The sequence below is a fragment of the Podarcis raffonei genome, chromosome 15 (genome assembly GCF_027172205.1).
Source record: "Podarcis raffonei isolate rPodRaf1 chromosome 15, rPodRaf1.pri, whole genome shotgun sequence".
NCBI classification, from domain to species: domain Eukaryota; kingdom Metazoa; phylum Chordata; class Lepidosauria; order Squamata; family Lacertidae; genus Podarcis; species Podarcis raffonei.
The window spans coordinates 10,077,329-10,095,196 of NC_070616.1; the positions used below are offsets into that span (position 1 = coordinate 10,077,329).

General features: G+C 46.7%; 1 protein-coding gene across 1 annotated transcript in view; it reads right to left on the reverse strand.

The window, feature by feature from the left end:
• Positions 1 to 530: 530 nt before the first annotated feature.
• GALNT17 (polypeptide N-acetylgalactosaminyltransferase 17) overlaps positions 531 to 17,868 on the reverse strand; it is a 109,197-nt gene continuing 91,859 nt past the window's right edge. Inside the window, exons 7-11 of the mRNA XM_053366492.1 lie at positions 14,608 to 14,793; positions 13,591 to 13,728; positions 6,485 to 6,580; positions 4,716 to 4,883; positions 531 to 3,472 (exon numbers count right to left, since the gene is read on the reverse strand). Of these exons, the coding sequence (XP_053222467.1) occupies positions 3,344 to 3,472; positions 4,716 to 4,883; positions 6,485 to 6,580; positions 13,591 to 13,728; positions 14,608 to 14,793 (717 nt within the window). The 3' untranslated portion in view covers positions 531 to 3,343. The remainder of the gene's footprint in view (positions 3,473 to 4,715; positions 4,884 to 6,484; positions 6,581 to 13,590; positions 13,729 to 14,607; positions 14,794 to 17,868) is intronic.

A 17,868-nucleotide genomic window follows, 5' to 3' on the forward strand; every position in this document is an offset into this window, starting at 1 on the left:
ACCAGAAAATTCAATTCAAATTTCATGGAAAGAAGAGATCCAAAGGAGTGGGAACTTTGGTTCTGTGTCTCTCAGCTGTGAGCCTGAAGTGGCTGTCAACAGACATTTGCAACACAGCAGGAGAGTCTCTTCTTCATTATTGGGTAGCACACCTAAGATAGTTCTTCGGCTCTGAATCAGAACACCTGGTGCTGAATCAAACATTTCCCCCTTTTAAGAAAAATTTAAAAAAATTCCCAATACCAATTTATCCTAACTAGGGAGCGCAGTCATACATGGAGGTACCCCTAGGACAAAGTTGTAGTTTCTGCAAACCATTTAAGGAGAAATTGGGGGCATTGCATGCAGGGAGGTGGTGTTGTGGGACAACCTGCCAGCTGAATGTTTTCATGGAGTGGGTGACAGTGACATCTCGTGGCTGCCAGCTGCTATTGTTTTTGCTCCTTCACAGCAGAGCAGGAAGCAGACATACTCTCCTCACTCATCATCACGCAACACGGTCATGAAGCCAACCAAAATGAGGCCAAAACTTTTAGAGCCAGTTGGGAATTCATTTATTTTCAAAGCTGCTGGAACTCTAGCAAATGCCACTGGGGGCAGAAATGCTAGGCTCTGGCTGTGCCTGGTTTTCTTTCAAAATGTCACAGTTTAGGGAAACAGTTGGAAGAGTCAGGATGCATTCAGACACAGGGAATGTTGCTTTAGCTTTCCTGATACAATGCCAGTGCTTCTTTCCCATTTTCTCATGCTCCTTTCATACTGCAGTAGCTGCTGTGTTACAGAACTGTTGCTTTCTGAGCAATACACCGACACGGCGTGCTAAATTTTGCACACATCAGCCTGTGTTGTGTGATGCAGAAATAAACGTCATCGGACAACATTTCCACTCCCTCACCCTTTTCCCACGTGCATGCTTTGGTTCTCCCATGAGCCCCCCACGAAAATGGCAGGGAAGAACTGTATGCTAGTATACCACCCCAAATTTTGTCATTTCATTCATGGTTTTCTGGTTTGCAGATGTAAACTTCCACTATGTTCCATTAGAGTTCCAAAAGTGGCTTTTACGCTGCATGCAAGCTCAAATATGCTACAGAAAGTAACAGGGAAATGTTACTGTGTTTTGTGTGAATGCAGCCAGAGTTAGGCCAAAAGAGAGTGACTGGCCAAATACCTCCTGGCAGGCTTTATGGCTGAGCGAACTTTGGAAGGAGGGGGAATATTCGTATGATTTCCCTTCCACTGACTGTTTATGTTCTTAGGACATTGTGACTTTTGGGATTGCCAAACAGGCTTGCTCTTTTAAAAAAAAATGCGCACGCAGGGATTTGGAAATCAAATGAATGTGCAGGCATCTGAAGATAAAAGCAGCCTTGCTTTCAGAGGAAAGTTCTATCTTCCCAGTGGTCAACTGGATGCATCTGGAAAGCAACTGGACTTTCACATTGAATGGTCCCTTCACAAACATCTGAAGTTCTACTGATGCCCCCAGCAACTGGTCATTGATTCTTGAGTTTACATAATTCCCTTCCAAAGCTATCTAAGTTGGTGGCCTTCACTTAGGGTTGCCATATGTCCAGAATTTCCCAGACATAGCCGGTATTCAGCCCTCATAAACAGCATCTGGGCGGGAATCACTTTAATGTCCAGGAAATTCTGGACGTAAGGCAGCCCATGTCAGAAATTCTACTTCACTGTATTGTCTGGCAGCAGCTTCCAGAAGTTAATTATACTGTGTGTCACTTATGTAGGATGACCAGGTTTTGTGGTGACCCAATACCCCAATCAGCATGGTCAATGGTCAGGAATGATGGGTGTGCAGTCTACAAACATTTGGAGGGGCACAGCTGCCCTGTCCCCACACAATGATAAGAAGTAGTTTCTTACAGCCAGTGTGGTGTAGTGGTTAAGGGCAGTGGACTCATAATCTGGGGAACCAGGTTCGTGTCTCCACTCCTCCACAGGCAGCTGCTGGGTGACCTTGGGCTAGTCAGACTTCTTCGAAGTCTTTCAGCCCCACTCACCTCACAGAGTGTTTGTTGTGGGGGAGGAAGGGAAAGGAGATTGTTAGCCGCTTTGAGACTCCTTAGGGTAGTGATAAAGCGGGATATCAAATCCAAAACTCTTCTTCTTTAGTCTAACCCAGCAGTGGGAACCTTTGGTCTTCCAGATGTTGTTCAGCTACAACTCCTACCAGCCCTAGCAAGAATGGCCAGAGATGGTAGTTGTTGTTCAGTAACATCTGGAGGTCCAAATGTTCCCAACATGTGGTGAATCTGAATTTACTGATCATCAGCTTTATTAGATGGCTTAGGAAATGGAGAAAATGTTCTCTAACCATCAGTGACCTAATCCCTCTTTTTTTTGGAGGGATTGTGTGTCCTCAAATCCTTCCTTTTCCTACACCCCCAGATGTAAATCTGTTGCTAAAGTCCTTTATCGCCAGCTACTGGTTAAGGAAGAAGATTGCCCTCCAGAGCCACGGACATGGCATAGCAGAACATTTCTGGTCTCTAAAGCACAATTGCACAAAATTAAACTAGGAGAAGCAAAGTTAATCTGATTATTGCACATTTAAAAACCACTCAAACACCCAATTAATCATTGTTGCTTTGGGTGGGGATTTGTCATGAAATTATTCCTTCCCTTCCCTCTTGGCATGTTCATGGAAAATAGCACACTTCTCTTAATGACTGGGTAAAGGATGAAGTGCCTGTGCCAAAAGGGGCCTTTTTGTAAGTTCTGCTGATTGCAGCAGTGCACGGTTGGCATTCAGGATGTCCCCCTCACACATACATCAGGCTTCACAAAAACAACAACAGCAAGTTGTGCTTAGTATGGAGGAAAAGGTTCTGCAAGAAGCTTATGAAATGTGCCTTTAGTAGTCCAGGATTCTCCCCAAAGTTTCTCAAAACCAGCTTGAAGTAGGATTGAAGGAATATTTCTAGGGATCCTACAGTAATCGTGGCCTTCACGGTTGATATATTATCACTTGCGAATTGCTCATCCTTTGATTCTCCTGCATCTTCTGCGGGCCCATTTGGAGAAAGTAATATTGCTCTGGAAAATGTTTAAAGCATTTATTACAGTTCTTCAGCAGAAATGCTAGTTGAGCGCTCACATAATGATAACTGCAGACCTAGAATGTTTTCTTCCAGCTGGTTGGAGTCAGCAGAGAGATAATCAAAGTTCAATAAATAATTATTTTTTTGAAAAAGAAAGAAAATATTCTCTTCCCTTAAGAGTTTTCCCTGATATTGTGAACAGAGCAGAGGAGATGGAAGGATGTCTACCCTTGTGAAAGATCTAAATTCCATCAGTTCTTGAGCAAAGGAGAAAGGGCATTCTACTTGATGAAATTCTTAATTGTCCACCTTTGTCCTGTGCAGCTTCGAAGAATAAGATCCATACCTGACATGCCTTTATTCTCAACTTCCAAACAGCGGCCTGTCCCTTTGTTTAGAATTGCACCGTTCTGAAAAAGAAACGGGAAAGAAATCAATGCATGGAACCATAAGTAGGGGTATTGGAGAATCCAAACAACTACAAATAAACAGAGATTTGAATTGTAAGCATTGACTTATTCTATTTCTGGAACAGTAATCCAGTGCGTATGATTGGTACACACTGTCGGTTGTTGTGTTCAGTTTGCAAACAACACATGATGGATTACATCAACCATCCATTTGCACTGCGCTTCCTTTGCATGGAAATGAACGAGGAGGAATAATGCAAGTCATCATGAGATGAATAATGTAGTTTTTTCACAGGAGATGAACTGCAGCAGAACAGAAACAGAGCTGCATGTACAAATATAGGGCAGAATGGAAAAGGATGTCCGTTAGCCATCAGTCTAACTTAAAACACATGCCCCATATGTGATGCGGGTGGTGCTGTGGTCTAAACCACTGAGCTTCTTGGGCTTGCCAATTGGAAGGTCGGCGATTTGAATTCCCTTGATGGGGTGAGCTCCTGTTGCTCTGCCCCAGCTCCTGCCAACCTGGCTGTTCGAAAGCACACCCGTGCAAGTAGATAAATAGGTACCGCTGTGGCGGGAAGGTAAATGGCATTTCTGTGCACTCTGGCACTTGTCACATTGTCCCGTTGCACCAGAAGCGTGCAGCCTGCTGGCCACATGACCCGGAAAGCTGTCTGTGGACAAATGCCAGCTCCCTTGGCCTGAAGCGAGATGAGCGCCACACCCCACAGTCACCTTTGACTGGATTCAACCATCCAGGGGTCATTTACCTACCTACCTTTTACCACCCCCATTGGGAGACCCAGAGGTCAGTGGTCTCAGAATCCCAACTGTAGAACAAGCAAAGAAATTTCTTCCACTTGGCTGGTTGGCACCCAGGCTGGGAGCACTCCATGCTGCAACTCTTTGTTGTTAGAGCTCACGTCTAATGTATCTGCTTTGGAGATTTGGCTTCAGCAGGAATGCTTGGAATGAAAATATACCTAGATGTCTGTTGAAGTATGAACTGGATTCCACTAAATTCTTGTGCTTAGTGGGAGCCAGTCCAAGGCATCTCACTGGCTGCCTCTGTATGCCCCCATGTCCCCCACACCCCAAACTGGCTTTACGGGGTTCAGGAGAACCCTCAGAACAGCACACAGGGGAGGAGAGTGGAGGTTGTTTCATCAGGCGTGCTGATGGAACCATCACCTCAGCATAACGCCCTGTGACACTCTGCGAAATGATGGAAGTCACAAACCTGTATGAAACTCCAGCGCTTATGTAGACTGCTCTTGACCTTTTCACAGTCCAGGAGTTGTGGGAATCGGTTTTTCATATTATCCACCAAGCAGCGGGTATCAGGCAGGAGTGTCGTGGTCCCAAGAGCACCCAAGTGAAGATACCCTTCTTTGGTGTAGCGGGCAAGCTGGGTGGGAATAGGTGGGGAGGGAAAAGAGGCCGGGTTAGAATCGTGAATCTTATCTACTTCAGTCCCAGTATGTCTCAACCCTCGGTTTCTCTAAGGAAGCTCACACATATTTCCTACGCTCACAACAGCTCTGTGAAGCAAGTTCAGGGGAGGGACAGGGAGCACTTTGAGGGGGAATTTGAACCCAGTACTGCACCAGCCTAAGGCCAACACCCTAGTCAGGACATAATACCATATTGAAAAAAAGAGAAAGGACTGGCAGCCGGAGGGAAGGGGTGCGCTTTATCCTCTCTCTAGGGCAGGAGTTGGAAACATTTTTCAGAGAAGGGGCCACATTCCTGTCTGGGAAAGCGTCTCACGGCCAGATGTCTGTGGTGGGAGGAACCAGAGGCAAAAGCAGGCAGAACAATGAATGTAATGTTGACCCTTGTTCAGAAGGCTAGCTGCCACTCCCACCCACAGCTCTCTCTAGCCTCCATCCAGGCAAGCAGGGGAAGTTATTATGGCTAAAGGACACATTCCAGTCAGGCCAACTCTAGGGGGCCAATGTTTCTTTGACCCCCTCAATATTGGGCCTCTTGTGCATTATGTGTGCATGATGTCACGCACCACAGCTTCAGCACCCGGCTACACCAGAGGGCTCGGCCTCCTCTAGAGGACACAATATTGCACACAGGCCTGTGCAATGTCAGGAGGCACCGTGGGGACCGGTGTGGCCTGGTGCAGGGTCGCACTGTCCTGCACAGCATTGGGCGACACTGCAGAGACTAGCACAGCCTAGCAGAAGGCTGCAGTGGCCTATGCAGTACTGGGAGATTCGTGTGATGTCACACACAAATGGCACACACCAGGCCCCCTCAATCTTGGGGGCAACCTGGCACCTCTGCCATCAGTCAAAAATACTTGAGACAGAAATCAGGGTCAGTGAGTGGTGGGGCCCAGGGAGAGTTCTGGGAGCTAGACAGAGGGGCCTGGCGAGTGTCACAAGGCCCACAAAGTCTGAGGTTTCCCACTCTTGTCCTAACGAGGAAAGAAAAAAGAGCTACTTGATTGAAGAAACTGGTGGGTTGTTGTTTTTGCAACTCTACCCCAGTAATTCTTGTCCCTGGAGTGATGTGGATTGGGGAAGCTCAAAAATGTGGAAACCCCCCAAGCCCCCTCCCCAAAGGTCTGGGTCCATTTCCAGATGGGTCCGACTCACTTTGAGCTAGACCAAATTCACACTTTAACATTGAGGGCAGGGTTCAAATTGTGTGTTCCTCCCCACCTGTTTTTCCTCCAAGAAAGAAAACCTCACCTTACCTTGGGAAAAGTGACTACAGGTAGGAAGCGATCCTACATAGGATAGGCCCCACAAAGTCTCTTTATTCACCCCTCCCCCAAGCTTTTAGTCTTTTCTCTTTATTAGGAAAGGTATGGGATGACTGTCAAGGAAGAGGGAGCCACACCTCTTGCTAAGCTACAAAGAATTCTGGGAATTCTTGTTTCATTTTTCTTGGTTTCAGATTTGGCCACATGGGGCAGATGCATGTTGCGAATTCCCCTGAATTGAGATAGCTGCTGGTATCACATAACAGTTAGCTCATGTGTATTCTAACCTGTGGCCCCCAACCATGGCACGGATACAGGATGGCTGTGTGGTTCTCCTGTGGTCCTTGATCAAGACAGACATCTTTCACCTTGTTGTTGCGCAGCTGTAATGAAGGCAAAAGACTAATCACTGCATAGATCATTGAAGAATAATCACGCATAATGCTGTGTACAGAGATGCACAAAGGCAAACATATAAAACTGCTTTGGGACTGTTGAGGGGGCTCAGAACTTACAGGGTTAAGAGTTCTGAGTGATGACGCCTCACATTCTGAGGGCGGGCATAGAACACGGAAAGGGAGTGGTTTTCTCTGTGTGCTTTCAGTCTGCGTGTTTGCTTCAAGGAGAGAGCAAGCGAGATGTCGGCTCTCTCGCCAGGCAGGAAATTTATAGCTGTTGTGTTTTGCTAAGGAATAAAGACTTTAAAGATAAGGACACTGCCTGTCAGCCTGAGTTATTGCTACCACACGACAGAACGTTCAAGCTTCTACTTCCGCTGTGTTTTACGCTCTGCTGAGTCAAAGGTCCCGGGGGAAGACCAGAGCTACGAGAGGGAAGTGTGCCGGACCCCGGTCGAACTTGACCCCGAACAGGTTATGGCGATCAGCAATAAAGATAAGCAACGTTCGTGCGTGTGAGGAGGCTGCAGTCAGAGGCCAGCTGATGAGACGCTGGGGAAGTGAAACTTCAGGCACAATCGGCTGAGGAGCAGCCAAAGGCCAGCTAAGGAGTAGCTGGAGCCAGCCGGGAGGAGCTGAGATCTGCCGGACCGGGAGGTACCTGTGAGTAAGCTGGGCCCCCGGGGGAGAGATGGCAGACAGCCATGAATCGCGTGCAGTCCCTTTTGAAGAGGCAGACGGGAAGGAGCCCTGGGTCGGTTGGCAGGCACTGAAAAGAGTGGGAGCCACACCAGAGGGGGCTAGACGCCAGCCTGAGGGACGCCCAGAGGGGGCCAGAAGCTGCACAGAAGCTGGGGAACGCCCAGAGAGTCAAGGAGGGGCTGAGGAATGCCCAGAAGGCCCAGAGGGGGCTGGGACTGTGTTGGAGGGCTGCCGGAATGCCCCTACATATGAGCTGCATGCTGGAAAGCTGCTGGAAGCTGGGAAGAGGAAAGCAGTGGCTAGCTGTTCCTCTGGAGGTTGTGCACCCAAGTTTGGGGGTGCAGGCCAGGAAGGCCAGTCCAAGGGTCTTGAGAGTGCCCAGGCTGTTTGGCAGGAGCTGGAGGGGGTTTGCAGAGAAACCACAGCAGAAGCCAAAAGCCATTTTCCCAACGGCAGAAAAGCCTCGAGGAGGATTGCTGCTGGAGAGGTTGGGGGGGCAGCGAAGACCAAAGGCACGTTTGAAAAGTTTTCCATTCGTTGCTGTTTTGTTTGCGGTTCTCCAGAGCACCTGCGCCGAAGCTGTCCACAGCGAGACAAAGGGCAGGAAAGTCCCAAGGACATTTCCCATGGGAACCAGTCGGGTTTCCATGGCAACAGCGCAGGCAGGCGTGTGAAAGTTTATCAACTGTCTGCTTCGATGGCGGTTTTGGACAGCAACACCACCTGCAACGAGAGCTCCAAGGTCGGGGGCAGCAGGAAGTCAGTTGCTAAGGCAACAAAGAAGGACAACTCCGGTGGGGGGAGAGTGCTACGTTGGGTTGTTGACTCAGCTGCGAATGCCCATTTGGTAACAGCGCCACCTGATGGACAAATGTGGAACTGCAAAGCTGTTTCAACTGAGAAAACTGTTAGATTTGCTACAGGTGCACAGGGGCGTGTAACCCATGTTTCTAACATGTTCGTCTCTTTTTTACAGGCTGAATTGAAGGTTTATGTTCTCCCTGAGATAAAACATTGCTTGCTGTCTGTACCTTCTCTTTTACAGGAGGGATATTCTGTGAGTTTTGAAAAAAATGTTTGTACAATTTCCAGAGGTGGAGAGCAACTGGTACGTGTTGAAAAAAATCAGAACAACCTCTTTGTTCTGGAATCACCTCTCGAGGGTGAGGGGAAAGCCACTGACCACACTCATGTGTCGTGTGCTTGCGTGTGGCACAAGAGGATGTCACATGGGTCCTGTGAGGACGTTCAGATGTTATCAGAATGCACCAAAGGTTGCAAGGTAAAAGAATGTGGTAAACCTTTGAATTGCAAGGCTTGCAGGAAAGCCAGAAACAAGGGATTTAATGATCCCAGGGTAGAGAGAGTAACCACAAAGCCTTTTGAGCTTGTGCATGCAGACCTTTTAGGTATGCCACAGCCAAGTCTGGGCAAGGCCAAGTGGCTGATGGTGCTGACAGATGATTTTACTAGGAACGCATGGGCTTTCACGCTGAAAGCTAAGGTGGAAGCAGCGCAACTGATCAAAGATTGGGTTGCAGAGGTGGAACTAAGGTTCTCCACCAAGGTGCAAGGTTTCCAGTTTGACCGTGGTTCTGAGGTCACTGGGTCTGCTCTAAAGGGTTTCTTTCGCCAGAGGGGGATACGTCACAAGGTGACTTCTCCTCAGGAGAGTGGCGTGGCAGAGCTGAGGAGTAAAGCTCTGGTTCGAGCATCCGAGATTCTACTGGATGACTCTGGTTTGCCTCACAGTTTTTGGGGGGAGGCGGTAAAAACGGCCAATTTCTCGTTGAACAGGTGCTACAATGCAGTGGTAGGTGACACCCCATATTTCTTGCTCAACGGACAGAAGCCACAGGTGCATTTCTTCCGTTCTTTTGGTTGCAGGGCCATGGTGCCTGTACCAAAGTGGTTGCAGCAAGAGGGTGGTCCAAAGTACCAGGAAATGATCTTCTGTGGGTATGAACCCGCGACCAAGGGGTGGAGATTCGCATACCCAGAAGGTGATCAGACCAAGCTTCTGGTCAGTAAACAGGCTGAGTTCTTTGAGCAGGATGGCTGGGCAAGGCGCAAAGTGCGCTCTGACGTTCACTCAGATTGTCTGTACGACTCTGAGGAGGAAAGAGAGCCAGAGCCTGAACCTGCTGGTGGAGACCAGGTCCCTGAACAGAGTAGGGCGTCTCCACAGGTTGTTAAGGGAGTGTCCAAGAGTGAGCCCTCATCTCCTGTGCGCATAATGGAGAAAGCTCACAGACGTGTCAAGTCAGAGGGGGAGTCTTCTGATGAGGAAGACGCACAAGCTGGCCCCAGTGGGTCAGGAGGAGCACCCCAGTTTGTGCCCAGGCGGTCTTCAAGGGCTACAAAGGGAATTCCACCTGAGAGGTTTCAGGTCACAAATGCGTGGGTTGGTTTCGCACAGTGCGAACCTGAGGTTCGTGAGGTTCAACAGGTGCCTAACAACGATGCCAGGAAGGGGCGGAAGGCAATGGGGAAGGTGTTGAACACTCAGAAGTCCTCTCAGAATGTGATTCGAGAGGGGGTGTTGAGGGGGCTCAGAACTTACAGGGTTAAGAGTTCTGAGTGATGACGCCTCACATTCTGAGGGCGGGCATAGAACACGGAAAGGGAGTGGTTTTCTCTGTGTGCTTTCAGTCTGCGTGTTTGCTTCAAGGAGAGAGCAAGCGAGATGTCGGCTCTCTCGCCAGGCAGGAAATTTATAGCTGTTGTGTTTTGCTAAGGAATAAAGACTTTAAAGATAAGGACACTGCCTGTCAGCCTGAGTTATTGCTACCACACGACAGAACGTTCAAGCTTCTACTTCCGCTGTGTTTTACGCTCTGCTGAGTCAAAGGTCCCGGGGGAAGACCAGAGCTACGAGAGGGAAGTGTGCCGGACCCCGGTCGAACTTGACCCCGAACAGGGACTTTGGTAGGTATCTCAGAATTTGGGCATGTCCTGTCCATGAGTGTGCTGCACATCTTGAGTGTGTGGTGACTGAGCCAAAACCATTGGAAATGGATAGTGGATCAGGATTGCAGATCATATGGTCTAATAAAGCCTGGAACAGACTACTGCTCCCAAGTCCCAATTGCTGCCAAAACAGTGGAGATCCTTAAAGGAATAGAATCATAGAATTATAATATTGTAGAGCTGTTAGGAACCCCAAGGTTATGTAGTGCAATGCAGAAATCTCCACTAAAGCATCCCTGACAGGTGGCCATACAACCTCTGCTTAAAAATCTCCAATGAAGGAAAGTCCACAACCTCCTGAGGGAGTCCATTCCACTGTCAAACAGTTCCTCCTGTCAGAAAGTTCTTCCTGATGTTTAGTCGGAATCTCCTTTCTTGTAACTTGAAGCTATTGGTTCAAGTCCTACCTTCCAGAGCAAGAGAAAACCAGCCTGCTCCATCTTCCATGTGACAGCCCTTAAGATATTTGAAGATAGCTATCATATCTCCTCTTTTCCAGGATAAACATACCCAGCTCCCTCAACATTCATCATAAAGCTTGGTCTCCAGACCCATGGTCATCTTGGTTACCCTCCTCTTCACATGTTCCAGCTTGTCAACATCCTTCTTAAATTGTGGTGCTCAGAACTGGACACAGTATTCCAGGTTTGGTCTGCCCAACTCAGAATAGAGCAGAACTATTGCTTCCCTTGATCTGGACACTATACTTCTGTTGATGCAGCCTGGAATAGCATTAGTTTTTTTGCTGCTGCATCACACTGTTGACATGCTAAGCTAGTGCTCCACTAAGACCCCTAGATCCTTTTCACATGTATTACTAGTACATGGATAATTCACAAGCAGGCTAGTACTCGGTCACCTCTGAGCAGTTCCTGACTTCTGTTTTTGCAGGAAGGCAATGGGGACCTGTAGGCCCTTTAGGGAATTCTGGTTCAAGATGTGCTGCCTATGGGGGTCCCAGTTCAGAGGGCTGTGTACCAAGGGGCTTCTGGTTGTTCCTCTTTATTAGGGATGCAAGAATGAATTATTTTCCATTCCACTCAGTATTTGACACATGCAGCACTGTCTCCATTCTGCTGCAGTTCATCTTCCACTCAAGGCTACACTTATCGTCTTGCTGTCAGCAATTAATTATGTAAATTACATTGTCATTGCATTATTCCATCCCATTCAGTCAATGCAAAATGGGGTGAAAATGCAATCAATTACGTATCATTTGTGGACCGAAAGCAACAACACTGGATTTATTTCCACTGTAGCCATGGAACAAACATGTGAATATCGGCAATTGCTACTCCCATTTCCATTTTTGTTGAAATTCACTGAAAATCCAACTCCTAATCTGGTTGGATCTTTCTCATATGCCTGCCAAGCATCTTGGCTGTGGCTTCCCCTTTATCTTACAGGACACTGATGATTTCATATTTTTTTTAATTGTCTTGGAATAATGTTTACAAGCACCAACAATGAATTCCAATTACAGCATAGTTAAAAGAATGATCAAGATTTTCCTCCCCCCACAAACACACCTTTAAAACATTAGTTGACACAAATTTGGTTGCAATCCTAACCATGTCCACTCAGAAGTCCTTACTCACAGGTAGGTGTGGCTAGGACAGCAGCCTTAGTTGCCTTGGAATAATTGGCATGGATACCAAAAATGGTACCCGTGTAAATCATGCTTCTAAGTAAGAGACAACAGGTGGAGAAGGTGCCTAGATCTCTCTTTAGAGTACTGGGAGGGCAGAACTGGATGGAGAAACCAGATTGGAGGGAGCGCATAGCATGCTACAAGTTTCTGGAGGTGAAGCATGGGTAGGAAATGTTATTGAGCAAAGATTAGCAGACATTGAAAATCAACACAACCTCGCCAGTGGTGGGGGTGTCTGCTCCCCCAGGTACCACGGAATAACCCCACCACTTGGCCTTCCATCATACATGTCATCTCTTTCATCAGTACCACACTGACTCGCATTTATTCGTGCAAGGTTCAATGTCTTTCCATCGAACCTGCTGAGCCACAGATTTTCCAAGGGTTTGGTGTCTCCGCTATGCGTGTGTGACGGGAAAACTGTTGAATCTCTTCCACATATAATGTTCAACTGTCCCCTACATAGCATAGCCAGGACTAAATTCCTGGGTCCTGCTTTACTGCGCTTGGTTGGCAGGCCTGTTGAGTTACACGCCGCACTGCTTTTGCAGGATACAGATCCTTCTGTAACTCTGCAGGTGGCGAGATTCCTGAATGCGGTTATCTCATACACAAAAACCACCAAAAAACAACAAAAACACCAAAACTAATCGGACTGTTATGATGAGAGTGCATGTCAGATCTCGTCTTCAGTTTTTCTTTTTCTGTGAACCGTCCCTTGGAGCTCTCCTGGCCCCAAGCTGTCATTTGGCTCTGCTCAATGACCCACCCTTGCATCGTGGTGTTCACCTTCTGTTGTCGGATATATCGGTCTTTATGTCTCTGTGTTTTTTATGTTTGTACATATTTTATGGGCTAATAGCCATAAGTAAATAAATTTAGGTAGGAAATGAGATCTTACCTCCCTGCACTCTCACGTCCCTTTTGTCTTTCCTAGTTTCCTGTCTCTCTCCACCACCTTCTTTTTTAATAAAAAAATTATTTTTGCATCTGCTATTTTACATAAACAAGCAAATTAAATACACAGATATATAATCCCTTTTGACTCCCTTCCCCTATTGTGGATCTTAATATAATGATCCCCCCTCTGCATCTATTTCATGGATGATTTCAGCTCCCATTTGAAATTGTAAGTGAGAGGATTTGAATTTTCACAAAACCCACATTGTGTTATTTGGACATAAAATCCTAAGTGATGGTTTGCATTTGGAATGCACTGTCAATGGGAAATGATTTATGGGTTGAGTTAGTTTTGTCTCTTTCCTTTAAAATGAGAGCATCACCGTCTTCCTGAGCTAACAGCACTAGTGGCAGGACAGGTGGTTCAAACACTTCTAAAGGATGGGGATCCCTGGCAATTTCCCAGGTGTAACAGAGGGTTTATCTGAGGTACAATTAAATTCACTGTAACTGAAATATGGGGTGATTGCCATTAGATCAAGTAATGCCCACAATCCACCTGATCCTCAACAATCTGAAAGCAGGGAATATGGCAAAAGATTATCGTGACCAGCCAAGATGATTCTAAGAATGGTCTTAAGAGAGTTAGACACATTCAGAAATCCCCCATAGATCTCATTAAAAATATTGGAAACAAACAGAAACATGTATTCAACCTGAGTCCCTAGAATGGGCATGCGTGCTCAGTGTCGTGCTTTCCTCTCCTAATTACCTCTCCATATGCAATGGTGTTATTGTATCTTCTCATTTCTGGGTAGACGTGGTCTAAGTACCATTGGAAGTTCTTGCACTTCAAGCTTTTTCTGAGTGCTTTTCGCTCTGAAACATCTCCGATATCAATTCCAGGATTCTGAAAGAAATACATTATTGGTCCTTAAAAGATTGGCGTGAGGGCCCCAGTATGGCATTTTGGAATGTAATTCAGTGGCTGTCTGATTCACACTGGGAACTAATTTGAACCCTAATTTAGGAAAATCAAAGCTTCATGCCATCCCATGTCTTTTTGTCTTTTTGTCACGACTTAGTGAAATCTGAAGTCATAGTAACAGCTCCTGAATGAACAACACTTGCCAAATTCCAGATAAATAGGTGTGCAGAGTTTTGTGCTAGGCACCCGAAAGAAGGAAACATTCTGAGCGGGACACGTGTTTAATGGAACAGTCTAGGTTGTTCTTGTTGTTGTTGTTTGCATAAGTGCTTTAAATTTGCAAGCATGGCAGTCATTCATTTTTTAAATGGTTTTAATCTGAGTTATAAAGTATTTAATGCTGCCAGTGTGCTGTCCTTTGTCATTAATTGTTGTTTTTTAATTATGATTACATATTTTGCCTTTTTCTTTTTTTGTTGCAAGCTACCCGGTGATGTTTATTGATGGGCAGCTATTTAAATTTAATAAGTAATAATAATGAGGATCAGGTTATATGAACTCCCCACCTACTGATGCCCAATTAGCCCTATACAAAAAGGGTTTAGGGCCAGGATATCTACAATATAAACTCCTCCCATATAAATCTATATGCAGTGAATTAGTATCTACTTGGTGCATCTGACAGGAGCATGGGACAGGAGCCTTTTTAGCCGTTATCCCTAGATTGTGGAACCAGTAGCATAGTGGTGGGGACCGGGGGGCTGTTGCCCTGGTCACACAGTTGGAGTGTTTGTGCAAAACAGGCAACCCCCCACAGAGATCCCCATGATTGTTCTCACAAGTGAAGCTATGTAACTGTACCTCCAGTGGCAGGTTCCACGCAATGTACACATGGGACTTGTAGTCATCCATCCACACCTCGGCCACCCGCAATGCGTTCCTCTTTGTGTAAAAGCCAATGTTATTGTTGTAAGGTTTCTTCTTGCGCTCAATGTGGGCAACTCGAGAGCAGGGCAGGACTTCCATGCTGCCACCGCAGAGCCATACCTAGAGAGGGAGAGAAAATGGGAGACAGACAAGGAGTATGTGGAAGCCAGGGAAACCAAGGCAACATCTATGACCAGCTGCTTCGCAAGAGGATCATGTCTTATGTTCACCTGGTGCCATCATTAGATATCTTTAGGTGCCAGGATAAAACATTGATCTCCATCAGGCCTTTGACTGATTTGACTTAGATCCAAATGTGAAGTATGTATACCACTTTGAGTCCATTGGAAGAAAGGTGAAATAAATCATCACCATCATCATTTTGATGGATCTACCTTGAGTCCCGAAGGGATGCGGGTGGCACTGTGGGTAAAACCTCAGCGCCTAGGACTTGCCGATCGCATGGTCAGCGGTTCGAATCCCCGCGGCGGGGTGAGCTCCCGTCGTTCGGTCCCAGCTCCTGCCCACCTAGCAGTTCGAAAGCACAATTAAGTGCAAGTAGATAAATAGGTATCGCTTTCTAGCGGGAAGGTAAACGGCGTTCCGTGTGCTGCTCTGGTGCCGGTTCGCCGGAGCAGCTTCGTCACGCTGGCCACGTGACCCGGAAGTGTCTGCGGACAGCGCTGGCTCCCGGCCTCTAGAGTGAGATGAGCGCACAACCCTAGAGTCTGTCAAGACTGGCCCGTACGGGCAGGGGTACCTTTACCTTTACCTTTTACCTTGAGTCCCCATCTACACTATACATTTATAGCCTCTATACATTTAACAGTCATGGCTTCCCTCAAATAATTCTGGGAATCATAGTTGGTTAAGGGTGCTGAGAGTTGTTAAGAGGACTCCCTCCCCCAATTCCCCTCACAGACCTCCAATTGCCAGTGTAATAATGATAATGATAATGATAATCTATACCCCATTTTTCCCCTGATGGGGCACAGGGCAGCTTACAGATAAGAACTAGAATTGCTAAAAACATAGGGGAAATAAACAGTCATTAAAATAATAATAATTAAGCATTGATAAAATTAAAGTGTTCCTCAAGAAGGGGGATTTCTGGGTAAACCACTCCAAGAATTGTAGTTCTGTGTGGGGATTAGGTATCATGGCGCTTTACATGTGTAGTGCAGATTGGGCCCAAAACACAGAAGAAAAGTATCTGTTCACCCAGGCCATTACTTATCCTAATAAACAGTCAGCCCCCGGTCTGAATCATCAGAGCACTAGGAGGTAATTATATACTATTATAGTTGATAACAGCAATGGGGACGTAAGAACACTTTTACAGTAATTTTTCTTTTGGGGGGTGGATATGGAAAAACTTGCTTCATTTAATTACACAGCTGGAAAAGACCATCGTGCCAAACCCTGCTCAGTGCAGCGTTTCACTACCGCATCCTTGAAAGGTGGTCATCCACGCATTGCTGACAAACCTCTCGTGAGGGAAAGCATCCCACTTCCAGAGACAATCTGTTCCACTGCCAAACAACTCATACCAGTAGAAATATGCCTATGGATACCAGTTGCTGGCAATTCCAAATGGGCAGAGCACTGGTGAACTCAGGTCGCGTGGCGATCCTCAGGATTGGAAGTGGGTTTGCCAAATAAAGGTAAAGGTAAAGGGACCCCTGACCATTAGGTCCAGTCGTGACCGACTCTGGGGTTGCGGCACTCATCTTGCTTTATTGGCTGAGGGAGCCGGCGTACAGCTTCCGGGTCATGTGGCCAGCATGACTAAGCCGCTTTTGGCGAACCAGAGCTGCGCACGGAAACGCCGTTTACCTTCCCGCCAGAGTGGTACCTATTTATCTACTCGCACTTTGACGTGCTTTCAAACTTCTAGGTTGGCAGGAGCAGGGAACAAGCAACGGGAGCTCACCCCGTGGCGGGGATTCAAACCGCCGACCTTCTGATCGGCAAGTCCTAGGCTCTGTGGTTTAACCCACAGCGCCACCTGCGTCCCTTGCCAGGTTGCCAAATAGGCAACTCATAAAGCCCATATAGCAGAGGGAGGAAGAATCCTGTTTGGGGAGAAACCAGCTCCCTCCACATCCCAATTGGCCCAAGGACCCAGCTGAACCTTCCCTAGCAACTCCCCAAGGAAAAACCATTTGGAGTCTTCTTTCCAGGGGCAGTTGAGGTTGGGCAAATTCGCTCCCACTTGAAGGTGGAAATAATGTTGTGGCTAAGAACATCAGAGAACTCTTAATGAAAACAGAAATGTGAGCAGACATTGAATACATTCAGCATTTGTTTTTGGTGCTTTAGGTCTGCAAGAAATATGTAACTGATTACAGCCCCACCCCACCCCATTTGCATTGCATTTAAATGTTTCTCAAACTTGGGTCTCCAGCTGTTGTTGGACTACAACTCCCAGCATCCGTAACTAGCAGGACCTGCAGACCAACAACAGCTCGAGAAACGCTGATTTAAATGAATGGGGCGCTATAAAGAAAACATAACTTGAGTAATTCATGTAATTTACGTAATTTTGTCACAGCAGAGAGTGAGGTGAATAATATACTTTTTGCAAGAAGATGAATTGCCGAGGGACAGAAACAGTACTGTATTCCACAGGGCTGGATGGAAAGCAATGTTTTCTTACCTGTCTAATTGTGGCATCTTGTCAACAGTAAAAAGCTTACCCAATAGGAATTGCATCCTTTGTTACTACACAGGAGCAATTCCTAGTGAGAATGTGTTCCTCAGAGACTCTAGATCAGTGTTTCCCAAACCTGGGTCTCCATCCCTAGCTAGCAAGACCAGTCGTCAGGGATGATGGGAACTGCAGTCTGAAAGCAGCTGGAGACCCTAGTCTGGGAAACATAGCTCTAGCCTGAGACATTCCACCATCCACCACCAAATAGCAAGAGTGGAAAATGTGGGAAAGTTTCTTAAAAGTTCACTGGGAAGTCTCAATCTCCATGCAGCTATGTTTTAATCTCATAGCCACCTGAACAAAGAAGTCTGTGTCTTCTCTGATGCCTCAACAAAAGTAAGAGCAGTGGTGGGTCTACTTGGTCACCAAAGGAGAAGACAGGAGCTCATGGGAGTTGTAGCTCAAAACATCTTGAGGGCATCAGCTTGAGGAAAGTTGGTGCATACAATACTGAGTTAGATGGACTCTATACAAAGCAACTT